Source organism: Argentina anserina, chromosome 7, assembly GCF_933775445.1.
Source record: "Argentina anserina chromosome 7, drPotAnse1.1, whole genome shotgun sequence".
Classification (NCBI taxonomy): domain Eukaryota; kingdom Viridiplantae; phylum Streptophyta; class Magnoliopsida; order Rosales; family Rosaceae; genus Argentina; species Argentina anserina.
The window spans coordinates 15,536,751-15,563,559 of NC_065878.1; the positions used below are offsets into that span (position 1 = coordinate 15,536,751).

At 37.8% G+C, this 26,809-nt stretch overlaps 3 protein-coding genes across 3 annotated transcripts; 1 reads left to right on the forward strand and 2 right to left on the reverse strand.

The window, feature by feature from the left end:
• Positions 1–404: 404 nt before the first annotated feature.
• On the reverse strand, positions 405–8,438 carry LOC126803662 (uncharacterized; the record flags this gene model as incomplete). Its single annotated transcript, XM_050531428.1, has 17 exons — positions 405–750; positions 855–1,121; positions 1,278–1,358; positions 1,612–1,686; positions 1,802–1,870; positions 2,261–2,347; positions 2,435–2,537; positions 3,201–3,844; positions 4,221–4,293; positions 4,509–4,758; positions 4,882–5,212; positions 5,978–6,065; positions 6,254–6,351; positions 6,668–6,752; positions 6,856–6,936; positions 7,338–7,411; positions 8,172–8,438. Coding segments are annotated over 17 exons (2,721 nt in total), but the record flags the coding sequence as incomplete, so codon positions are not given.
• Positions 8,439–19,773: 11,335 nt separating this feature from the next.
• LOC126802260 (pentatricopeptide repeat-containing protein At4g01030, mitochondrial-like) lies at positions 19,774–22,482 on the forward strand. Its single transcript, XM_050529865.1, is given in 7 exon segments — positions 19,774–20,097; positions 20,100–20,886; positions 20,889–20,929; positions 20,931–21,646; positions 21,648–21,689; positions 21,691–21,881; positions 21,884–22,482. Coding segments are annotated over 7 exon segments (2,700 nt in total).
• A 427-nt stretch (positions 22,483–22,909) lies between these two features.
• On the reverse strand, positions 22,910–25,619 carry LOC126802265 (abscisic acid receptor PYL3). The gene is made up of 3 exons (XM_050529872.1): positions 25,308–25,619; positions 24,457–24,672; positions 22,910–23,549 (listed from the first exon to the last, which is right to left on the reverse strand). The coding sequence occupies exons 1-3, from the start codon at positions 25,428–25,430 to the stop codon at positions 23,334–23,336; spliced, it is 555 nt and encodes a 184-aa protein (XP_050385829.1). The 5' UTR covers positions 25,431–25,619; the 3' UTR covers positions 22,910–23,333.
• Between the last annotated feature and the right edge of the window lie 1,190 nt (positions 25,620–26,809).

Here is a 26,809-nt window from a genome sequence, read left to right on the forward strand (position 1 = left end):
GCTTAAGCTTTCTGTCAGAACCAAAACGGCGTCGTATCTGCCTTGAGTGGTGGTAATTAGTGTGGGATACAAATTTAGAGCTGAGTGATTTTGAATTATTACCGTTATGAGGTAATTTGAGCCAGGGTAGAAAGTAATGATGTCTTGAGATAAAAGGGCTGTGGTAATTTTAGTTGACAAGGGAGATAGTTGGGGGTAAAATGTAATGCTCATCAATAGTAGATGATAAGAATCACTTCCAACCCTAAAACTGTGGTGGATGAGTTGTAACATTAGAGTAAATATTGGAAAATGGTGGGGTAAATGTATAATTTTCTACTTTTGTAGTTGGTTTTACTACAGTTTAGTTATTTGTTGCCCACTATACTAGAGCTTAAAAACACATATGGGGCTGTGGAGTTCCATTCCCAGAACAACAATGTGTAATATTTATAGCAAAGCCAAACACAGCTAATACATGAATCACATCTACAAAAGATTCACTGGTTACAGATAAGGTACACAAGCAGTGAAAGATGAATGGAAAATTATTTGCTATCCAACTCATGACAGTGCTATCTTCAGAGAAAATATAGCCTTCAAAGTTCTATGTAACACAGTAACAGGAGCATAAGTTGCACAATTTATGGCGTAGCTTCGACGAATCTGGACAAACATCATGATGTCGTAGAACGATAAATGAGATATGATACAATCGGGTCTCTAGGGTTGGGATGGGCGCGGAGATGTTGGAGGCTTGAAATCTGGATACTGCAATACAACGCAATGTTCAGTTTTGTCCACAAATTCAGAAATCATTAGAATGATGAAACCATATATGAGGAATTTAAGTAGCAAGTAAAGGGAGGAATTACATAGGGGAATGGAGAAAGTGATTTTGAAATCCGAGGAGGTGATTCTTCTTTGACTTCTGCTTTGGGTGCATAATTTATCTCAGGGGCAGGTTCTGCAGCGGCTTCTACTTTAGGCTCCGGTGCAGGTTCTGCCGGTGCTTCTACTTTAGCTTCCGGTGCAACCTCTGATTTCACTACAGTATCAGCAGCAGTAGGCGCTGGACTTGCCTCTGCAGGTGCAGGAAGAGCCTTGCTGGTAAGAGGTGGAAGAAGAGCTGTTCCAATATCCTAAGATTGAAAGCACACAAAGAAAGAGAGTAATATGAGCAAAATTAGATAATTTGGTGCGTGCTAATTACCAAACAAAAAGAAAATTACTAGTATGTCAAGTGTTTAAGTTGGGAATCAGCTTAAAATGTTGAAAACACATTTGTAATTTGATACCTTTATGTCACCCAACAGCTCCTTTGGCGCTACCTTGGTGGTTAAGAACATATCCAATTCCTGTAGTGTTTTATTCCGGTCCTGGCAGAACAAAAAAAGTTCCATGTGAATGCTCACTTTTCATAATGGATATTATGGATTTCATAGATACAATGGATCCACTATAATAAAGGAGTTCCTGGTAATGTAGGTAACAAAGGGGTAAAACAAGTGATAAGTAATGGCATGCCATTAGAGAAGCATATATAGGAGTGTTACTTCAGAGGAATGAACTTATTAGCCACCAAAAATTTTCAATCTAGTAACTGCTTGAAAGTATAGAATGAAGAGTTACCTCAGCAAAAAGAAGTTTCTTGCTTGCAAACTGTACTAACGCAGCTGAGCCCAAAAGTTGGAGGATCGTTTCTACCTAGAAAGACGAAGGAACAAGCTTCAGTTTGAAACCTCTTGCAACAAGAATCCATGTCACAGCAAAACAAATAAGAGAAAGATAAACATATATGCAAAAGACTGATCGGCCCGACCTCAGTAAAAGCCAATAAACCCAGCCCGGCTGCAGCAGCAAGCCCAAGGGAAACAACACCTGAACCCTCCTGCACATAATTAACCAAATAGCTATATAAGAGCCTGCCTAAAGCATGAACCCACAACAAATATTCTTGCAAACAGTATATCCTGAATATTCAATAATGTTGTTAATCTCTACTCATTTTCCTTCACAATGACTCTTTTATCCCAATTTGGTTGAAAACTAAGCTAGGATTGGTATGCATATTATAGTTCACTATGATGATAGACTTGCAGGCAAAATAACAAAGTTCAATTAAAATATATAGTAACCAACCAATGCAAGTCATGCCAACTACTTCAATATATAACTACATAGCATATGAATTTCCAAGCTCAACGAATTGGCAATTCAATTCTTCCTGAAATCTACATATATAGTAATCAAACCATGACATAAAGGTCAAGAGAATTACTCCGACAATGCCACTGTATGCATCTGCCAGATTGCCAAAATCAAAACTCAGTCCTTTTGGTGGTGGTATCCAAGGAAGGCCGCTACTCTGCAAATCCTTGTCAAGGACAATCAGTTGAGAAAAATTGCATGAAAATAAAGTAAAAGTGTAACAGTGGAAGGAAATGGGAAATACCACCCATCCTCGGGGTCCTTCTGCACCATCTTTTATGGCATAAGCAGCTTTGAACCCATTTACAGTGACCAACTCAGCAACCAGTTCAGAGTTCCCATCAAACCTGGCTTCCATCAGAAAGTTATCACATTGGGTTCATATATTGGGTTTTGAATAACTAACAATATGTCAGATAGTAACAGAGTTATCAACCATGTGACAAAAGGAGTCAAAATAAGTTTCTGATGAAACAAAAAATGGAATATCAACAAGAAGTTACATTTACATATCATGCATTCACATATATAATGCTATCCAGTTATCGTTGGTTTAACTCCCTTTAGTACCCATTGGTAGCATTGGTTGTCAGAAGGGTTATGGGATCTTCACAAAACTGGGGACCAAGGTGACATTGTTGGGACAGCAGATGATAACTCTTTTTATGAATTGTTTGGAAACAAAGATATTAAGTATTGAGTGGCATGTATCGTGTGAATATCTAACTTACTAATTTCTTCTCCAAATAAGGTGGTTATGTGAACTGCATTATCTTTTTCCCTATATAGAATATTATCGCTATATAACTCAATTGCAAGATGAAGTACTAACAAAGGCATATCAAAAACAATTTGGAGAAGATACATACTTATTTCAAAGCCAAACAAGAAAATTTTCTAATTGAAACTCTTTTAAGTTTTAACTGATCAATATTCACAGCAGTTATTGAGAAGCATAATATATAAACAACGAGAAAAGGTAAAGCTGAAAAATTGGGAGAAGCACATACTTATCCAGGATGAGCAATGTAGTATTCTCTGGTTCCTTGAACTTTAAAGAGAGCTTCTTTAAGAAGCCTGGCTTATCTTCTCCTTTGTAAACAATTGGTACTGCCTTCTTCCCCAAACCTCGGATATCCGGACTACCAACTTTCTTTATCTCCCCTGTTGCTCTTATATCCACAAGAATAGCATTTGCATCTTCACCCAATATTGCATAAGCACTCTTAGCAGACTCAACACCAAATGGCTTAGGCTTCTTTAGCACCTGTGACAAAACCAAAGGGACAGCCAAGATGGCAAACCCGCCAGCTATAACTGCAGGGTTGTCATTAACAAAGCTAATAACACTGTCGAGAGCTCCATCTGTGTCAAGGTCTCCAGTTGCTGTACTCACTGACTGCCCCAATGCTTCTTCATATGTCAAAGCCTTGGCAAGCCCAGCATTGAAAACAGAAGACAAAAGCAATAGTCCACCATGGAAGCTCTTAGATGAACCTTCTTGTGAAGCCTTGGTGCTGAAGCTAGTGGAGCTTGAGAACTTGGGCAGTGAAATGGAGGGCAATGATGGGAATTTTCTGGGTTCCTTTTTTCTGTCACCAAGAACTGATCTAGGGGTCAAGCTTGCTGCATTGAGGGCCTCCATAGCATAAGTCTACTTGAAAGAAGACACACAGACTTTCTGGAGGTCTCAGAATAGTGGTGGAAAAGCCTTAACCACCATGAGATGGACGGTTTATGCAGAGTTTTTGTTTCTTTTCTAAAGATGATACAAGGCGCTACAAGCCTTAGCTTCTTCAGTGGGTACAACTTGGCTGTGTCTTTTGGGTGGGAGGGTGGTGATGATGTGTCATGCAAGATGAGAAACTTTGCCATTGGAAGGGTGACACGTGGAATTAAGGATTGAGAGGTTTGTTGATAAATTATGCTGGTGATCGAAAGCTCAAAGACTTTGCCTCGTCCATCATTGTGTGGTTGAGAAAAGAAGCTCGCATGAGTGAAACTTTCCAGTACATACTACACAGCAGTACAGTGGTACTTGCTAAAATGCTAAGGATTTCGCCAGGGTACGAATCCTTAAACAAAGTATTTAGATTAATAACTCTGTAGAAATTATAATTTTAACATACAAAAACTAAGGTTGTTCCAATCCAAAAATCCAGATGGCTGTCCTACTATTAGAGATCTTCTAAGAAATCTTCAAGCTATTGTCAAAGACTAACATCTAACTAGAGATTGCTATCCTAAGGCAGAAAAAAGGTGAATCAAGGTGTGTCAAAATATGTTACAAGTAGAAGACAGAATGAGGACTGTTTTACAGGAGGTCGTAAAAGTAATCCAGACCTTGCCCGATTTCCCATATCGAGATGCCACACCCCCATTTACGAGCTTCCTCTAGCCGCATGGAAATTGACAGCAACGATGGGTAGAACACGGCATGATTTTTGTGATCGTCATCAGTGTAGAGGAACAAATGCTCTGCGCTGTTCTTTTCCCATCTGAAGTCAGGCTTGTGCTTCTCCAACAAGGAGAGATAATCTCTTCCAGTAATAGCACCACCGGCTTGACCTGCATGGCATTTGACAGTTAAGGAGGACCATTTTCATATACGGTGGAATGATAAATGAGATGAGAAACTTTCTAAAACCAAAACAACAACAAAATTGTGCAAATACATCATATTTTGAATACCTTCCGAGAGGATGAAATCATTTCCATAGAAATTGATGGCCAGAGCACTGTTTTTATTGGTACCAAGGAGCAGCTGGAGGACGGATTCAATCCACTTCAAAGGTGCATTGGGACCTGGATTATGAGGCCCGGAGAAGTCATACGTCATAAGTGAGAAACCATCAACAGCATCACTCAGCCTCTGAAGATCTTTAGGTCCAAAATCATGCACTTGGAGTGTCTCAGAATGAGGTGGACCTATTACATACACCAACTGCAACCTGTTCTTATTGTTCCTCTCTGAAGCCACAGCATGCAGTGAATCTCCAAGATCTTTTATAAATTGCAATGCCTACACCAGCAAAAAAATACGCATATTAGATATTACACTTTTGAAAGATCAAGAAGATATATATGCTTCACTTTCTATCAAACACTACTACTGAGTTGCAACAAATTAATGTTGTTAGTCAAAAGGTAAAATCAACAATCACAGAAAATAACCATTATGGAGGGGTAGAGAAGGAAAACCTGAGGGAGAGAGTTATGTTCATTATGGGCTTCTACTTCCAAAAATAAGGATTATGATCTTTGTTCTATTATTCTTAACTAGCAAGCATCTGTAGACTGTAGTAGAAGCACCTAAAAAACTTAATAGTTGAGCTGCTTAGACTCGGTCCTAAATTTCCTCTTTTTTTTTTTTTAAGCAGAGTCCACTCCCCTGTACTTTGCTTTTTCTTCCTTTGAAAAGCTGTTTCTTTCCAAGAGGGAAAGAAAAAACAATCTCAGAAATAACTTCCAGACATTCTTGGAATCTAAGATAATAGATTCTTGTAAACCTAATGAAGTGACCCCAGAAAAAAAAGATTTCGAAGGAAGCTCAGACATTACCTGCTTTGTGTCTATATTTGTATAAAACTCAGATAGCAAAGCACAAATTATCTAACAGAAACACAGCTAGATTACTTTCAATCAAAGTTTTAGTACTTGCAAAACTTGAAATGAATAAGGTAAACATTGTAAAATTGAAATGGTGAAAGGCGTCATTTATCAGTGAAAATAATCTACCAAAATGATCAACCAAAGGAATTCTAACTTCTACAGATGAAGTTTTTACCAAATTCCGCATCTTTGGATCATGCAAAACTCGGTAAGCTGCCCATCTTGACCAAGATTCCAACACAATGCCATCATAGCCCATTTCCCTAGACAGAAAGAATGCCCAAATAACATAAATATGAAGGAACTTGAATTAAACATTTTTACAGACTACAGACTGCAAGATAATTAGATGCCTTTGATGACCAATTAGCTCTGAAGCCAATTATGCCAATTCAGGGCATGATGTCTTGAAACAATACAGATGAGAAAATTGTCTAGATGGGAGGCTTACTTGCACTCGTTTACTAAAAGATTAATAGCCTTATTCCTCTGCTTTTTCTTTGCAAGCAGCTCTGCTGGAAAAGCTTCCACAACAATTCTAGGCAATACCTATTACAGTGTAGAGGAATTATCAATGAGAGTACTGTTCCATTTAGATTCAATGTGTGCCTCAACTGCAAGGCAGGGGAAACATGTCAAGGAGTATACCGATTTTAATTGTTTTTTTTTTAAATCGAAAATCGTTGAAGGGACCTCTCAAAGTTTATTACATCCTGACTGAATCAATTTCTCAATTATTGTAGCTACAGATCCATATAAGGAAATAAGGAGAAAATAATTTATTTCTATTATTACAGGATAAGGAAGCTGATAATATGTCATTGAATGTCTGGGAAGTTGAGGATTGAATAATTTATTTTCATACCCAAGCGTCGCCTGCCCTTCTAATGTCTGAGATCCACCCAATATCAGCATTATGTCTGCCTTCTAGAATTAAGCTGGTCCCTTGACTGGTAATGAAACAGACGGGATATAATAAGTATTGAAATATTTCTAGGAAGAAACACCAACTACTCATCTCACTTCATCAGAAGAAGGGTACTAGAAGCATACCTTTTCAGCTCATACCAAACTGGAGATATATGTGTAAATCTGGAGTTAAACCTTTTTGCCAAGTCATAGCCCTTAGAATTCCTGCAAAATTTCTTATGTGAAAAGAAATGCACACTTAAGGCACAGCTGCAAACTATATCAATCACAAGCAACACAGCTGTACTAACAATTTTCCTAGATTGTCACAGAAAATCATACTTTCATAGCCAAAATGCTATGCAAAACAAGAAAAGAGCACAATACAATGGACCGGTGTAAACCCTACTATATTCTTAATAAGATTCAATTCTACCTCCTTTTACTGTCATAAATATTGTTAATCCATTTTCACTCATGTTCCAAATCACGAAACAACGAAAATTCAACTCTGCTATTCAACATTTCTGTTCCATACACTAGAAGTCATCTACAAACTGAAGCCTTTATAAATCCAAAAAACAATTTACCACATGGAAAAGATTCAACAGTATGAGTTAACATACCATGGAGTAATGTAAGCTAATACAGGATACTCATAGTGCCTGCCGGTCGCATTGTCCGATAAATTTTCATTTTCCTGGAATAAAAATTCAATAACAACATTCTATAATCACTTCCACAATGACACAATAAAACACAGCAACAAATTATGAGAAAAACATAAAATGCTACAAACAAAGCCACAAAAATCATAAATAAACACCAAAAATTGTTATGCTTTCATGCATTTCTTGATTAACAGAATCTAATTGATACTATAAAACAGCTCCAGATTACTTTATGGACTAAATGCAGCAGAAAATTAAGTTGATTAAGTAATCAGTGAGGTACTCAGGCGCGGAGCTAGGTATAAGCTGGGGTGGGCTCAAGCCCCCCCCTCCCCCACCACCACACACACACACACACGATATTTGTTCCCCCACCCTACACGATATTTGTCTAAGTTGATTAACATGTAAGAAAATTGTAATATTGAATGCTTTTCATGTTCGACTCCCATATGCAGCACGTTTGTTTTTAATTGTCCAATGTCTTCTTTCTTAATTTCACTGTCTATAGTTTTCTTTTGCATAATTGTTAAGTTAATATTAATTTTAGCTGAATTTTTTTTTCTCAACCTTCTTTTAAAAAAATGTAAAATAAAATGGTTACAAATATTTCTTACTAGTAATTAGAAAATTAATAATTTTAGACTATTTCTTATTTTTCATACTAAAAAAAGTAATAAAGATTATAGCTTAATGCATTTTAACATAATATTTGACACAAGTTAATTCAACCCCAAATTCGAGCCCACCCAAGCTTAGAATCCTGGATCCGCCCCTGGAGGTACTTGCAGTGAGGATCTCTTGGTAGGTCAAGTCGGGCTTAACGAGGCCTCGCTGGAACACATAGAACACCGTCCGGTCGGTGATCGGAGAATGACTGAGACGGTACACGAGTACCGAAACTGCGGAAGACGCGACGAAGAAGAGGATGAAGGCGATTAGGAGCTTTTGATTTGAGGATGATGCGGATGAGAGCGCGAGATGCTGCGACGGTTCGACTCGGTCTTTGCGGCGATCGGAACTCGGCGTTCTTTCTTCTTCGCCATCGGCCGGAATTTTTTAGAAGGACGAGAGTGAAATGAGTAGCAAATACAGTAGAAGAATTAAAACGACATGTCGCATTGCCACATATTGATACTTTGATAGCATAGTATATGGAGACAAACAAAGAAGATGAAATGAACACGTTTATGAGAAGCATTTTTTTTAAGGCTAATCGACGAACCCCCTTGTATATGACCGCAACAACGCAATCATTTGGTCAGCAGAAATTTTCCTCTAATTTGGGGTATCTCTTCCCAAAGCTTGGTAATACTTGGCTCCGTGAAAACAAGAATTCTCTAGGGCTTTACAGAAAATTTTTGTTTCCGTCCGGCGGCGTGTCCATTGATGTTGCCGTCAGACAGAAGTTTTGCTTGGGTCAATTGGTGGCCGAGCAAGGAGGTTGAGGGTGGTGGATTGATGGAGGGTGGTTGACCCAAGAATTTGTCGATTGGATTGCTTGTTTGTTTTCTAGTTTGCAAGGGTTGAAGTCCGATTGCGATGCTTCTACCACTCTTGAGTCGTCGGGGTGGTCTCGTCGGCGAGTGGCACTGGCGCCGTTGCGGTGCGTGAAGAGGAGCGGAGCCACCGATGGTTTGTCTGGGTTGCTCTCCCAACCCAAATCGGATAATGGCGAGTTCCATTGGTTTGGTTTTGTTGCATGGCAAACAACCCTGGGTGTGGGTTTGGATGGTGGTTCAAGGGAGGCAACCAATCTGACTTTGGGTGGTGATCTATGAAGGTAGGAGGCGGAGGTGGTGGTTCAACGGCAGGATTTTGGGTTGGTTAGTCACCGGAGATTTATGGTGGTGGGCCTGGGCTCTTTTGGGCCTAGGTTGGGTCAATCTAGGGGTTGTCTAGTGGACTTGGATCTTTGGCTCAGGTCTGTTTCTTTGTTTGTTTTTTTCTTTTGTCGTCCCTCCTCCTTGAGTGAGAGTTTAGGCTGTCGGTAGGTATGGTTTGGTTGTGTCGTTGAGTGCACATGTTTATGGTTCATGTCATTTCTAAATATTATTTAAAATTCAGTTCTTTCTGGGTGTCAATGTAATGGGGAGATTGTTTATGAAATTATGCCGGAGGTTTGGTATGTGATGATATTGGAGCAGTTTTCTTCTTGAGATTGGCGGCGAGTAGGTTATCACTACTTCTGGATTCTGTTTTGATTGGTTCAGGATTAGGCCTCCTTAGCTCATGTTTATTGCTTTTGTGATAGTCATGTGACTAACAAGTGTTAGTCGAACGGAGTGTGGGGAATCTTGTTCCACCACCGATGGTTCATTTTGTTGTAATCTAATTTTGGTGAAATATATATTTACTTTTTTTCTCAAAAAAAAATATCGGGTCAGTAGAAATTGTCACTTTGGAGATATAATAATCACAATTTGACCGAAATTCAACATAACGTTTCCTTTCCTCATCCATATTCGGAGGAGCCAGTGGAGGCAGATAACTGAATCTTCTCTCTCTCTCTCTCTCTCTCTCTCTCTCTCTCTCTCTCTCTCTCTCTCTCTCTCTCTCTCTCTCTCTCTCTCTCTCTCTCTCTCTCTCTCTCTCTCTCTCTCTCTCCTTTCACCCTATAGAATGGATTTATTAGGGTTACTACAAATTCACAGCTATCGCTACTAACCATCCTTTTGACGAGCCATAAAATCGCACATTAGGCAGGTTTACTTGCAAATCAAGGATCATGTTATCCATGACATTGTATACACTCCATGTATCTTCTTTGCTTGTGGAAATCATGAGCACTGGACATTTAGGCATGATAGCTAGACGTCGGCTTTGATGACCCTTTGCCACATAGTACCATGACATACAAACAACCCTGAAGCGCACACACTACGACATACCCTTTTCTGACAATGGATTTCCGACTAAAATATTTTTTTGTCGGTAATAATGGTATTTCCGACCATATACACTTCTCCGTTTGAAATACAATTTGTGGTCAGATTTTATTTCCGACAAACTGGGGATTCGTTGGAAATATGGTCAGAAATAAATAAACACGACCAGGTTTTTGTTTGGTCGGAAAGTTGTCAGAAAAAAAACAGTCATTTTCGATGATATTTTATTTGGTTGGAAAATCGTAAGAAAAAAAAATTCTGATTAAACTCTGTTAGGTCGGGATAGTCATTGAAAAACTGTGTAGTTATTTCTTATGTGATTTTTTTAATTTAATGAAAGATTGTCACATCACATAGTATAATCAATTAAAAAATTATTTCAATAAACAAATAAAGAGCAAACTTTTTGGGATGATCCTATTAGACATATTTGATAATTTTTTAAAGGGGGTTTGGAACCCAGTCTCATTGGAAGGCTCAGCCCTACGCATGTTTTTTCATTTATTATAGGCAAAAATGCCGATTTGCACCTCAATTTTGGTCATAATTGTCAATTTGCACTCCGAACTTGCATTTGAGTCAATTTACCTCCTAAACTTTGTAAAAATTGCCGATTTACATCCCTATCCGTTAAATTTAATGTTTTCCATCCAATTTTAAGACACATGTCATGCATTTGAGGGGCAGTATTGTTATTATATATTTATTCATATTTAATAAAGAAATAAATTAATAAAATTACTTAAGTGGAACACTTGCTACAATGTTTTTTTTCGAAACATGTTATTGATTTATATATTTATTATTTTACGTGATATGATATGTTAAAATATATTAGAAAAATATAAATAAATACATTGAAAATTAAAAATAAATGTTTGTTCCGGGAGAATTACTATTATATCATTATGTGTGTCTTATACTTATTAGGTTTCCTATTAGAGATAAATTTGCATCTCTGTAACAGATTATGATTCTGAATCCTAAGGGATTGTGATTATGTAATGCATATATATAAGCCACATCATCAATCAATAAACGGTTACGTTCTGTTCCATTACGTCGTTATTATTCTCGTTTCGTTCCTCCTCCAACAATGTGTACATATAAAAATATATATATATATACACAACACACTATATTTGAATGGGTGAGTATGTGAATAGCATGGTTAGTATCATGACAATAAGAGCAATGAGGGCGTGGCTGATTCCTGAAGCCTGGTGGTGGTCCTTGTTGATGAAGTGAAGCTGGAGTGGTCTGCTGAAGAGGTGGTGCTTGTGATCTAACACGAATAGTAAGGCTAGAAACTTCAACTTATGTCTGATGAAGATTCTCCTGGTGAGATTCATCCTTACGGATATATGTGAAAGCTGCAATTAGGCTAGGGGTGTCGGTCTTTCGGAGCAATTCCTTTTTTGCACTGTTATGCTTTGCAACAAGACCTTTCAGAAAATGGTGAACTCGCTCAAGCTCCTTCTCGTGTTGGTACCAAACAATTTCTTCCTGATTCTTGATCATGCAAGGACGTTTCACATCAATCACAACCCAAATATTTTTGAGTTTGTTGAAATATTGCGCCACCGGTTGCCCATTCTGTTGCATCGTCAAAGCGGTGCACATTAACTCATGAACTTGGATGAAATCAGAGTCATTAGTATATAATCCTTCAAGTGTCTGCCATATTGTCTGCGCAGTGTCACATGCCTCCACCAAATCAATTATTTCCTCATTCATAGCTTTCCACAAGACTGACATCACAAGACCATCGTCGTCGTCCCACTTAGTGTAGGCAATAATATCATATGCACTAGGAGCCTTAGTTACTCCAGTTACATGCCCAATCTTGTGCATTCCTCGAAGATGAGCTGCCATAATTCGCTTCCATTTACGAAAATTGGTCATATTGAGTTTGGTTCCTCCAAAGGAACTACTGTCAGAACTCTTGACAGATACTTCAAATTTTGGAACATCAGCTTCGTCTCTAGAACCCATTGAAAAACAAAAGTGAAAATTAGGATTTATACAGCGAAAACACCAAAAAACTGAAATGAACCTATCGTGGGTGCACGGGCACCGTCGGTGAACTTGCACTAAAAAAACTGGTCGGGTCGAATTTGTCGGGTCAGGTCGAATCTGGTCGTGTCGGGTCGAATTTGGGCCGGGCCGGGCGGGTCGGATGTGAGCCGGGTCGGGCAAGTCAAATCCGGGCCGTATCGGGTCGGATTTGGAGCTCAGAATTTGCAGGATTTGCTGGATTTGCAGCGGTGATCCCACCGGCACAGTGGAGGCCCTCTTCAAGACCGGCGGAAGCTAAAGGGCAGCGGCGGAGACTCGGCGTAGGCGGTGACTCGACGTAGGCGAGGAGAGATGATCGACGCTTTGTTTTCGCTGCTGGAGGAGGACCTTAGAAGCGACGACGTGTCGTTTGGAGGATCTGACCAGGCTTGAAGAGGAGCTGGCGTGATGTAGAGGCAGTAAGTTGTCGGAGGCGGCGAGAAGAAGGTGGTTTGTGGAAACGAGGAGAGTGTGCTCCACGGAGGGAAAGGTTGCGCGTGGGCGGTCTCCGTTGGACTAAACGCAACTCTGGCTGCTGTTTTGGCAAAACTGTTTACAATAGAAGGGGTTGTGCTCCACGAAGGGATACCAGCCGAGTTTCGAACCAAAAACGTAAAAACAAAGAAAAAACCCAGAAAGAACAGAGCAAGGCTCTAATACCAAATAGAAAGTATATTTCACTCTTAATCAATATATACAAACTAATAACCTATATATAATCAAGTAAACATATACTTTAACAAAAATTTCCCTTAATTCCCTCCGTGAATCACGCCCGTGATTCACGAAGCCATTCACACTCTAACACTAAGAGACTCAAACGAACTGAATAAAAGAACGTAAAATTATATATGGCTATACGATCTACAGGGATAGCAAATTGATCGACAAACATGCATAACGATATAACAGCTTGTTATACTAAGTTACTAACTGTTGGAAAAATGGTTAATAAACCATTTAAAACCAAATTTTAATTGATTAATTTAATTAAGTTAAACTTATAATTAATCAAAGATGAACATAGATTTGAGTTCTCCATAATGAGGGCTACAAGATCATATGTTTATTTGTGTAATTTGGTTTGTGGGTGAATAAGAAATTGTCACTCAAAGATGGCTACTTAGAATGAGGGAAAAGTGTTTGTCCCACATTGGAAAAGATAAGTGTTGAAAAAACTTTATATAGAATCCATTGTGTATGGATTGTAAAGTATGAAAGCCCCCTTATACCCTCTCGCGCACGCGCATGGGGGGTGCAAATCCCAGGTCACAAGGGAAACTCGTGTATGCCCGTGCGACCTGCGGACACGAATGCAACACCGAATTGAGGGTCGGAACGCAGATTCTTTTTGCATTTCCGAAAATTCGGTTTTGACATTTCAAATTCTCTTGATTGTTCAAATTCTTCTTTTGTAACAACTGTGTTATTGTGTGTTATGGAAAATTATAACAGAATTGAAATCAGTGTTTGTAACATATGTAACTCATATATGTTATGATCTTTTGATTTATATAACAGCCATCTTATTCATTGCTGATTGCAAATCCTCACTGTATAAATAGCCACCATCATTTCATTGTAATATCATCAATCGAAACACAATCTGCTCTCACACTCTCAAAGTTCTTAGTTGTTCTCTGGTGATAGATAGAGGTACCTTTCGAGTTCATTGAGGGTTCTAGTTAGTAGTGCAACTTCATAGAATCGTTTAGACGTTATATCCTGGGAGACAAGCGCCAAGCATCCTTGCACCGGTATAGGAGGCGTAAACGTCTTAAGGACAGTGTGGTATCACACACATCTTGACTAGTTCTTCCATCACCAATCGTTCGGTATTTTGGTTGAATTTTTTTTCGTGTTCTTCGTTTTAGAGTTGCATGTTTAACTTCTGATTTATAATTATTTATAATTCAAGTTATTAAATTATATATACAATATATCACTGTTTATTCTAACACTAACAAAAGCCATCGAAAACACAGATCTGTGAGATAACATACCTGAAGTCATAACTGAGTGAAAAATATCGAGAATGGTTTCAAGTACCTCCTACTCTTTTTGCCGTTTAATTTGCACTAATAGCACGGCAAACTGTTATGAGTTCAGATTTCTGTTAATTTATATGTGTGTGTCGTGTGTTTTTTTATGATGAAAACACGCTGTGTTTACGACTTGTACACTCCTAGCTCTTCCTACTATAAATAAGATTACGAGTCTTTTGCATACTTTGAGAATTAGGATTTATTCTGTAATTCCTAATTTACAATCGGCAATAGAACGTATATTTTTGCAAAGTCCGCACAGTACTACTCACCTAAGGGGTGAACCTATACCCGAAACAAATACTATATGTCGAGTTTTCTAAAAGAATACACAATCTAAAAGTTTGACTTAATACGTCAATGCATGTGATTCTTTTCTTAAGAGACGTGATTAATATCATGGTTGATCGATCAATTGATATCTACGACACAAAATGTAAAAATGCGCGCAATATATAAATCTAGATGGTCATGAGATTTGGATATGCAAGTCGTGAGATTCCTTTTTCTTGTTTCTTAAGGTGGGATATATTGTAATTAACCATGATTTGATCGGAGGATATTGCATGTTGTATGAGAGGTCTCATCGCTGAAAAAATCTCATTAATTAGGACATAGCTTAATTATATATGAGAAATTTTAAATACACACCCCTTACTCAATACACCACATATTAATACACACCTCTAGCTTCTTAATACACACCATTTACTCACTACACCACATGTTAAATTTTTCATTATACAATTTTACTAAATACACAACCCAAAATACCTAAAATATCCTTCATTTAAAAAAAATCCTTAGTCACAAAAATCCATAAAATATCTTATTATTTAACAATATCTTACTTAATATAATCATTAGTATATATATCAATATGTCAATATATTTGTAGATGTTCATGTTTGATTATATATAAATGTTCTAGAGAAATCTCTATTGTTTTTCAGATCCATAAACATGAAAATAATAACCAAAATGAAGAAGATATAGCTCAAACTGTTGTTATGATGAGACACCCCATGGTGTATGGATGAAGAAAAAAAATTGAAGTGTTGATAGATTGAGGAGTTCATGATGTCATAACATTAATTACCAATTTGACATTCTAAACTTGGAGCTTATGAATTTATTTATGGAAAGAAATTATCAATATGATTATCAAAATTTCTCATTCTAAAAATATGGGGTGTATGAGTTGATTACACATATGAAACCTATTTATGAAATTTAACACTTCCTTATCGTATCAATTACCAAAATTAAGTTTCTCCTTTTTTATATTTAAATTATTTATTTTTTAAATTTATTACACATGACTATTTTAGTCATTTAATATAACCATGAGTTCTGATTGAAATTGTAAAATAATATAGATGTGTTTTAAGTATTTAAAACTTCTCATTATATATATCAGTCCCTATCCAGAGTGAAGCTTCACTCTGAAATTTCAGAGTGAAGTTCCAATTTTGACACACTTTTCGGTCAAATTTTTTCACCATAAGTGATTCAATATTTGTATGCTATTCAAGATAATCTCTACAAAATTTCATCTAATTCGGACATCGTTAAAGTATCGAAATTAGATTAAATCAATGAATGAATTAAAACTGTTCAACGTGAACCGTTCGTGTAAATCTCAATTTCGAAAGCTCAAATCATTATCAAATTAGATGAAATTTTGTAGAGATGATCTTGAATAGCATACCTAAATATTGAATCGCTTATGGTGAAAAAATTGACCGAAAAGTGTGCCAAAATTGGAACTTCATTCTGAAATTTCAGAGTGAAGCTTCACTCTGGATATGGACTGTTATATATATATATACTGCAAGTTTACTGTTTTACAAAGTTACATTATTATGCTGTTTGTATATACCTGATATCTTATTGCGAAGTGATTGAATACGGACATGCATATTCTATTTTTCTCAGATGTGGAGAATGAATTAATATACGTGTGCCACGAATCTATCCCATATTTCTATATGTAGCTTTGGTTCTTGAAGTACCAAGGCGCGCGCGCCTCGCTCTCGATGATCTTCGATCTTGAATTAAGCTTTATGGCCAGATGCATGGATGCCATCAGAGGGCTATGGGTGAAGTAATCTAAGTCTCGGGCTTATATAAAACAACAAACCCGAATGAAACAAAAGGATAATCTAAGTAACCTAGTTATACTACTGCTTACTACGGTTCTACCCACGAGATACTCGTTCGATTCTACCCATGAACTGATGAACCATGACACTACTCGATCACTTGTTCTGATATGAAATAGCTGAAGTAATCCAAGTAGGTAGAGCGTCATGATCATAAAGTCCAAACCGAATGAAAGATGATGTGGGTTAATATAATACAAATAGGAATTAGTTCTTTATTCGTGTGCTTACCCCTCCACTAATCGTTCTCTCTCTCACTGTACTACTAAATCAATTGGTTTAACTCAACCTTCAAGTGAAGAGGTGCTATGCGGCAGACCGTGCGATCTCTAAACATCCTTTAATGTCATTGCTATTGGGTGGAGATGCATGTGTGACCTCCAGAAGAGGTCCTGCTTCCAATTGTTTATATTAATTTGTTCCCAGAACATATTCTTCTTCTTCTTTAAAACTGTTAGAGCCTTGCCCTAAATTATATGAAACACAGTTCCAGGTAGTTCTAACTTCTAAGCTGCATAAATATGCATATCGATCGAATTCATCCGAGATTTCGATCATCAAGATATGAATCTGTATGAGGTCAACTGATGGCAATTGGACAAAGGAAACTTAATTTTTAAGTTAATGGGAATTTTATCTGATTGATCCTGAGAACTTGAGAAGGAGTTTTTCTTTTTCATTAAGGTTATAGGTATATGGCTAAAGACATACTGCGCGTTTTATTCGATCTTCAATATACAAAGGCTCCAATTCGCAATTGTTTTTGTCCACATGGGTTTAAATTAGAGACCCTAGCTAGCTTAGCTCATGGGAAAATCAAGAGGAATATCTTGTTGTTCCACTCATATCAAGTGCGTTACCTAAATATACAATGCAAGTATGTGTCGGGTATATATACATGTCTACATACACACGCATATATACGTACATATGATGTCTCTCAAGATCGTATATATAAGCCTGGACGTGTTTACATATATACCTGTAGACACACACATATGTGCAGACAGGCTATGCTTTGTGAGGGAAATATATATACATTACCGGCGCATATACAATTCCACACACCTGTAGACACATGTATATATAAGCCTATATATATGTGCTTAGCTCACACTTAGAAAGAGCAGCAAGAAGAAAGCTTTCTGTCTCTTATCTCGACCGATCTCTTGTGCATAAAGACGTTTCACCTTCAGGGCATCGGTTTTTCCCTCCCCCTCAAGGGCTTCCGACTTTGCCATCTCTTATATATGGTGTGTGGCCAACACCGTAAACCAAGTGAGATGATGGAGCCGGACGTCACTGAGGGGGAGTTGAAAAGGCGTGCCTTGATCGATCTCTAGATAGCTTGGGGTGAGAGCGTACAATACTGCGCAGATCAGAATTTGAGGCCGTCATGGTTTTTCCTTTCCCAGATTAACTGATCTTAATAAATTATTTTAAAAACATTTGTATATATATGGGAGTATTCATATTTATAAGATTTTAATTGACTTCATTACGTCATAACCTTGCATTAGTTTGTATATGTTACTTGACAAGAACTTTTTTGTTCTAATTTGCCTTTGGGTTATCTGTTTCAGTGCATATGCGCATAGCAATGCCAATAATTGAAGATGTTATATATGGTTCATATATTCATATATATGAAGGTGAATGCAACAGTTTATCTGCTGGTTATTTAATTAAGAGTAAACGCTTTAATATTCATCACCGCAGAGGATCCAGATCGAGAGGATAGCGCATACGATCGGTTAATTCTGCAACTCATTGAATGGCCTAGCTAGCCTCCGCATTCCAGTACGTTACACTGGATGTGAGGCAGCAGCACCAACCATGATACATATACCTAGGCCTGTGTATGATACAAAAACACAGGCTGCACAGTCATATATATTACCTCGCTTGCTGGGTTGAATTGTGATTAAGAAGTGCAAATCTCAAGGCTGGTAATCTAGCATTTGAGCACTCACAAGTCACAACTGACAATTAAGCTTAGTATTTCTGGGAGACGATGACCAATGGTACCAGGTTATATTTACTGTACGTTGATCATATCAGTCTCAAACTGTCTGTAAAATCAGAGTTTCTGGTTTCTTTAGGACATATATATGCCCTTTAAATATTGACAATCTCACATTTTCAAAAAATAGAGATTAATTATTGACTTATACGAAGATTATTAGATTATGATCTAATTGATTGTTCTTCTTCTTCTTCTTTTTTAAATTCAATTCATTCTAGCTTTTTGAAAAGTAGGGCAAAAAAACTTCTATCTTGAAAGTTACCTCCTCCCAGAAACCTAGCTAGGTCCCTATCTTAATTTTCAGTTTATGGGTATAAACATGAGTTCATGCAAATATATTCCTTGTATACATGCTTACCTGTTTGTGAATCGGACCGTTGTTGATTGAGGTGAAATGTTTTACTCATTTCTTCACTTTTAAACAGAGTTTAGAACTTCTCAAAAAAAGAAAAAAGAAAAAAAATAGAGTTTACTTAGTTTAGAACCTGTTAGTCCGATCCGTTACTCATTAAATTTTACTTTTGGACATGATTTTGAAAAGCCTTGCATGTAGAACTGTAGACTAAGACAATAAAAGAAAAGGCGGACAATAAATAGATATAGCTTGTAATATCTCCTTTCCTTGCATATGAAACTTATGTAGGACGCACATAGATTTATTTTGTGGGAAAAAAAAAGCATGTAAAAATCTACAAAATCTTGATTTTTCTTACATAAATCTACAAAATCTTGATTTTTCTTACAAAAATCTAACCATGAAGGGTTGAGGAACTACAAAACTTGGAATAATCCAATCTCTTTTCTTTTCTTCTTTGTGTTTAATTATATCCTTGTTATTTTGTTGGAGATGAAAAACCTAAAACTATGAAAGCATTACTCCACCAAATCTGAGTCATTAGGGAATAAGAACAAATTAGCAAAGCAAGTATTTGATACTCAGCCAATTAAGGCCACATAAAATAAGACAATATGCATTCTTAAAAATTTAATAAATAAGCAATATGATGAACCCTAGAAGGGCTAGAAGCCTAGAAGCTAGTAAAGTCTTTTAGCGGCTTAACCCGGTCTGACAACCCGGTTCAACAGAACTGCGCAAGCTGATGAACGCTTATCCAAAACAAATAACCGAATAACGAAAATTTTCCCCAACTGTCATTTCTCCACACCCAAACTACCTTTGGCTTTCTTGGCTAAACTTATTCCACCTCCATGGCCAAACTAGCTCAGTTTCACTTCCTTCAAACCTCATTAAGCTCCAACTCACCATCTTTGCCTAGACTTTCTCCAACCCACACCTTGTTGGAGGACTTGGGTCAGTTGGGTGAGCTCAAGACTTTGAATTCAGATGTCCAGATGATAAAAATGACCAACAACAACAAAATGGATGTAAAGGAGAAGTCTTTGGTCACATACTACTTGGAGTTCGGTGATTCCAGGTCAGCTGCAATGGCTTTCTTTGTGGGCTCTGCTCACTATCTTCCATGGAGTAGTTTCCTAGAAGAGTTTAGAAGATATGGGAATGATTTAGAAGACGTTCTTAAGTTCTTAAGTTCTTTTGTGAGTTTCATAGTGGGGGACTAATATTTGATAGCAGAGTTCTTAGTTCTGTTTTGAAACTTTGTGGGAATTTGAAGGAACTGTGGCTTGGGTTGGAAATGCATGCTTATTTGATCAAAAGGGGGTTTGATTTGGATGTTTACATGAACTGTGCATTTCTTAATTTTTATGGGATTTGTTTAGATATAGAGAAAGCTAAGCAGTTATTTGATGAAATGTCTGAGAAAGAAGATATGTTGTGGGATGAGGTAATCAAGCTCAACTCTAAGAATGGGAGATGGGTGAATGTTCTTGATTTGTTCAGGAATATGCAACTGTCATTTGCTAAACCCAATAGTGCTACGATTATCAATGCGCTTCAAGCTTGTGGAAAAGTGAGAGCTTTTAATGAAGGAAAGCAAATTCATGGGTATGTTTTGAGATGGGGATTGGAATCGAATTTGTCAATATGCAATTCTCTTAGCATGTACTCCAGAAATGGCAGACTACATTTAGCTAGAGCTGTTTTTGATTCAATGAGTGATCATAATTTATTGTCATGGAACTCAATTATCTCTTCTTATTCTGCCCTTGGTTGCTTGAATGATGCTTGGATTGTTTTCAATGAAATGGTGTCTTTGAATGTTAAGCCAGACATTGTGACTTGGAATTGCCTTTTGACCGGCCATTCTCTTCATGGCTCGTATCAAAAAGTACTTGCCAATTTGAAGAGAATGCAAGATGCCGGGTTCAAGCCTAATTCAAGTTCCATTAGTAGTGTTCTTCAATTACTGAATTATGTTTCTTGAAGCATGGGAAAGAAATACATGGTTTTTGTGTATAGAAATGGACTCGACTATGATGTATATGTAGGAACTTCGTTAGTAGACATGTATGTGAAGAATAGTTGTTTATGCTTTGCTCACATTGTCTTTGACAACATGAAGAACAAAAGCATTTATGCGTGGAATTCGTTGATATCAGGGTATTCCTTCAAGGGTCTTTTTGAAGACGCTGAACAATTATTAAACAGAATGAGTCAAGAAGGAATCAAACCAGACTTGGTGACATGGAATGGTTTGATTTCAGGGTATGCAATCAAGGGTCGCCATAAGGATACCAAAGCCGCAATTCAGCAGATGAAAACTTCAGGGTTAACCCCTAATGTGGTCTCATGGACTGCACTTATATCAGGTTGTTCGCAAAATGAGAATCACGCCGCATCGCTCAAGTATTTTGTTCAAATGCAACAAGAAGGTATCAAGGCAAACTTTGCAACCATATCCAGCCTACTTAAAGCTTGTGCAGGACTGTCTTTGTTGCGTAGGGGTGAAGAGATACACTGTCTAAGCATGCGGAAAGGTTTCATTGAGGATGTATATGTTGCCACAGCACTGATAGATATGTACAAGGCAGGCAATTTCAGATGTGCCTATGAGGTTTTTAGGATGATTGAAAACAAGACATTAGCTTCTTGGAATTGCATGATCATGGGATTTGCTACATATGGTTCTGTGAAAGAGGTTGTTTCTCTTTTCAGTGAAATGTGGGGCTGGTCTGCAGTCAGATGCTATAACTATCAGTGCTGTGGAATTGTTGCAAAAACTCAGGTTTAGTCGATGAAGGATGGAAGTTGTTCGATAGTATGAGCAGAGATTACAACATAGCTCCAACTATTGAGTATTTCTCGTGCATGGTAGATATTCTTGCAAGAGCTGGTTATCTTGATGAAGCTTGGGATTTTATTCAAACGATGCCATTAAAGCCGGATGCTACTGTCTGGGCGCTTTTCTTGGATCCTGCATAACCCATAAGCACTTGGATTTTGCAGAGACTACAGCTAAGAATCTATTTGAGTTGGAACCTCACAATCCAGCCAATTATGTCCTGGTGATGAACTTATATTCAATGTCAAACAGATGGGTGGATGTGCAACGCCTTAAAGATTTGATGAGGAAAGTTGGGGTGAAACATAGTCCTGTGTGGAGCTGGACACTAATTGATCAGAAAATCCATACGTACTGTGCAGAAGGAAAACCTCATCCAGACTCGGGAGAAATATATTTTGAATTGTATCCTTTGATTTCCGAAATGAAGAAAATAGGCTTTGTACCTGACATCAGCTGTGTATATCAAAACATAGATGCCGTAGAGAAGAAGATGCTGCTAAGTCACACGGAGAAACTGGCCATTACCTATGGACTGATGAAGATGAGAAAAAGAGAACCTATCAGGGTGGTTAAAAACACAAGGGTCTGTTCTGATTGTTATACTGTAGCAAACTACATGTCTCGGGTGCGAAAATGCCAGATACTCCTCAAGGATGGTACTCGGTTTCACCACTTCAGGGAAGGAAAGTGCACCTGCAATGACTGCTGGTAAAGACAGCCTAGGATCAATGCACATAAGATGAGAGTTTGACCACAAAAAACGCACAACTCGTGAGCAATGGCTCAGCTTTTTATCGAGCTTAAACACTGCTCATTCACCTGTGAAGTTTCTAGATGTTAATGGACACGGAGCATATACATGACCCTGATATATGCTAAGTTATTCTTTTGACGACCATATACACCAAGTCCTTAAGTTTTGAGTTAGTTATCTAAAACATGATCTAGCAGATACTGTTATAGATTTTGAAGTTTAAAAATATTGTAGTGTATCATTTGTGAAAGAGAATCTGATTTTATCAAACTTCAACATGTAGTGACCCAGTCAATGGAAAAACAGAAGTCAACTAATTACAATAATTTATTACGAACACAAATACACGAGTATATACAAAACAAACGCAAAGCAGTGGGTGCTTCCCCTGAATATCCTTCCTGCGCTACAAGATGAAAACCCCAGCCATAGATACCATCTCTTTGCCAAGACAAATATTACAGAGCAGTCATACTAACATTGTACCACCATGCACAAAACCACCATGAAAAATAAAATTCACAGTAAATTCCCTTCCCAATCATGGAGAGCTTATATCAACCTACAAAGTCCATCCTTCAAACAAAAGTACGAGGAACCACAGGCATCCTTTTTAGAGGAAGAGACTATCCAAGAGCAGTTGGAAGAGAGAAGGATCTTCATCGATCAGAAATGCAAAAACCAGCAATGTTCCCAAAACTTCTGTGAATGGATGGAAAGTACCTACTAAACTCTACACAGCATCTGAGACGAAAACGACAACTGGAATAACTATAGTCATCGCACTCCTGTTTTGTCCTTCAAATGCACTAATGATTGATGGGTTCTGTTCGATCCTGGACGGCCATCCTCTCTGAGACATCAGCCAACGACTTGAGGTTGCACCTGATCAGGGCCTCAACAAAGTAGCATGTCTCATCCTTAGTGTTTCCATCAGGCACATCCACCACAAAGGATTCAATAACTAGCGTCCCTGGTCTTCCTTCAATTACCTCAGGATGGACGGTAATAATTGAAGAGTAATTCTGCAAGTTTCAAGATCATATCAATGAGGCTGAATTAGAATATAACTTTAACAGAGCGAACAACATTTTCGAATCTCAATGGAAAAGGAGAAATATAAACCACCTAAATACTATAAGCATTTAATCCCCAGAATCCCAGATGTTTTGAAGCAGACAAATTTTCCTTCTCCTAAATACAATTTTTTTTTTAAAAAAAAATATCCAGACACATTCACAATATTTATGCCAGTCAACAATATACAACATATGCAGGTAAGCTGCCATTCCTTGGGCCGCATATAACTTTGTAAAATTGTATACATCATTCCATGCATAATGTAACATGTGAGGTAAATGTGAATGGGACCTAGCATACATATAATATGCATCCCCATAGAAGTCTGTGTGCATAGCTGTCACCTATAAGCTCTTGTATCTAGTATACTATACATATTCAATCTACTCTTTCCAGAAATAGAAAGTGAAACAATGATATATGACTTTTCAAGCATTGAAAGATGTAATTAAACCCCACATTCCATGAATTGGGAATAACCAGGCTAATGAGCGGTGATGTCATTTTCCTGTAACCAAACTCTCACTTTTGCTGCTAGGCTGTATGCATTACAAGGATTTAAGTTCAATATCTAAACCCTAGCTCAAATTGATCAGCATGTTATGCAAACATAAGATCATATGTTCAAAAGAGAACACTGAAACCCAAGCAAACAATTCAGGAATTGTTACCATGTACTGAAACAAAATTAAAACAGTTTACCAAATACGAAATACTTTTTCTTTTCAGAATCCCATGCATTTAACTGATCAACAAAGTATCATAGCCACCTCTATTCAAGCATGATGCAGCTAACATAGAAGTGCATCTAAAATTTTCTTCCAGACAAAGAGAGACAAGAAGACTACTCACCCTGAGCCTATGATCACCACCAACGATCCTGATGCCAAGAATGTGCTCATCGTCATCAAGAAGCTCCAGTCTCTCAGTGCTGGTAGTTGCTGGTAGACCAGATTTAACATTCACTTCTCTAAGACTCCCAATGCCAAGGTCCCCCTTCATGACGCACCTGCTAACAAAGGGCTTGTACTTCTGCGGTTGATCAAATCTCCTGACCAATGACCATACCTAATAAAGAAAGCTAATTCAATTCAACAGCTAATCCAAAGCAAATACGGCACCAATAAGAAACCCAATTGTTAAGATTTAACTACTCTATGCCATAAAGCATCATCAATTTGTCTGGACACTGACAAAGCTCAAGATATGATCATGTAGAACATGCATGATTCACTTTTCATAGAAGTGCTTTCATTTTTCAGCAATCAAATGGATAATCACAGTAATATGAAACAGCAAGCAACTTTCATGACCAATCGTTTCAAATTCAATTCTTTAAGATGTAATTCTCCAGATTATATAACCAAACAAAACCGGTTAAATCCAGCAATCGCAAGCCATGAACAAGCTCATCAACACAACAAATCAAATCCAATTTTAGGACACCCCACAAAAGGTGAATACTTACTCAACTCACCCAACTCATCCACCACAACAAAAACCAGAAACAAAACCATAACATAGAATCAAAACCAACTCAAAACAATCCCCCAGATATCCAATACCCAACAAAAGTCAACCACAACCCAAAAAAGCCATCTTCAACAAAACAGAAGTCAAACAAACCAACACCACCCAGAACCAAAACACTCCACAACTCAAAACACCAAACCAAACCAACCTCCAGAGAGAAAAATACTTACAAGATGCACAGGGGCTTTGACATGCCTGACCAGAGCAGAAGTGCACTGGTTCTCTCTGGGCTCATGCCTATGGTGCTTCCTTATGTATTGAGTCTCCATGGAATCACCACCAACGCTGCTCATCCTGATCAACCCAAATCTCTATCTCTCACGCTCACTCTCCTAAAGAAAAAAGCTTCTTCCTTTGCCCACAAATGAAGGCTATCTGAGAGAACCCAAGACAGCAACTTCCACAGAGGGAAGAGTGTAACAGCCTTCACCTTTCTTTGAGTTTGTTTATTTTGTTAATCCAAAGACACAGGCTTTGGCTCTAGGAAAGATACAAGCCTTGGCAAGCTAAGCTTAGCTTGGGGGCAGAGAGATACAAGAGTCCACTCTCTCCACCGACAATGGCAATTTTTAAAGCACAAACCTGCAATAAACTATGGTTTTCTTCATTGTTGAAAGCAACTTGATTGGTTAAAAAAACTGGGTTTTGGGTTAGCATTACAGTGAGGTGATGGGGTGGGGGTGACAGACCAGTCTTCACCAGTGGTTTTAAGGTTAGTGGGCAGTAAGTGGGTGTGTGCTTTTCTTTTTAGGCCTAGTGGGTATTGGGCACTGGTGGCCTTTGTTTGTATTAGCAAACCCCAGTAATAAGTGGGTGGGGGGTGGGGGAGGAAGTGGGTTTGGGGGGAAGATGATGCTAGATTGCTAGTGGCTGCTTTGCCTTAGTTGCCTGGCATGACTGTTTTGCAGATCATTTTTGTTAATATTTTAGTTGATAAAGATCATGAGTGTGACAATTAGGATGGAACAAAATAATATCAGATTAATCATCAATACATTAGAGTCGTCTCCTAATTATTTTATTGCCAATTTATTTTTTAACAGAAAGAATCGCAGCTTTCGAACCTTATGGAAACACCACCAAGCAAGCCCTAATACTACTAACAAGTAACAAGATAATATCAAGTAGATTTTCAAAAAAAGAAGAAGATAATATCAAGTAGTTAGATAAGACAATTCATCTTCGTTAAGATAAGAATCATAATGATGGGGAGTTTTTCTTGAAAGGAGATAAAGATGGGGAGTTGTTCGACTCCTTAAGTCATGGGAATCACTATTGTTTGGTTTATCCTGCGTGCATGTTTAGTTATAAATAGAATACAATGAATACAGCAAAGGTTTTAAACCATTCCTACCTTCTTCCTTCCACATACATTGCTTCTACAATTCTTATCTTCCCGTACGTGTGACCATTTCTAGCTACTAGTGTTTGCTTCTTCGAACCCTTTTATAAGTAATGCTTGCTTGCCTTTCTCAATCACACTTGCCATGTGATAATCGATTAGAAACAAGAAAGAGATGAGTCACTTTGGCAATAAGAAACAAATCTCTTTCTTTCTTTTTTGGGTTATGCATTTCGTCAACATTTATAAATCTTGTGTGAAGTTTTCTTCATCTCACTTTCTAAGTTATTCTCGCATCTTTTTCTTTGCAACTCCACCTCCGTATGCAAC

Bases quoted from the DNA above. Each gene is read 5' to 3' on its own strand.
- LOC126802265 (XM_050529872.1), bottom strand. From the start codon at position 25,430: ATGAGCAGCGTTGGTGGTGATTCCATGGAGACTCAATACATAAGGAAG. The intron at 24,673-25,307 runs GTAAGTATTTTT...TTTCTTTATTAG, and splicing joins TCAAAGCCCCTGTGCATCTT to GTATGGTCATTGGTCAGGAG. The intron at 23,550-24,456 runs GTGAGTAGTCTT...TGAAACTTGCAG, and splicing joins GTGGTGATCATAGGCTCAGG to AATTACTCTTCAATTATTAC.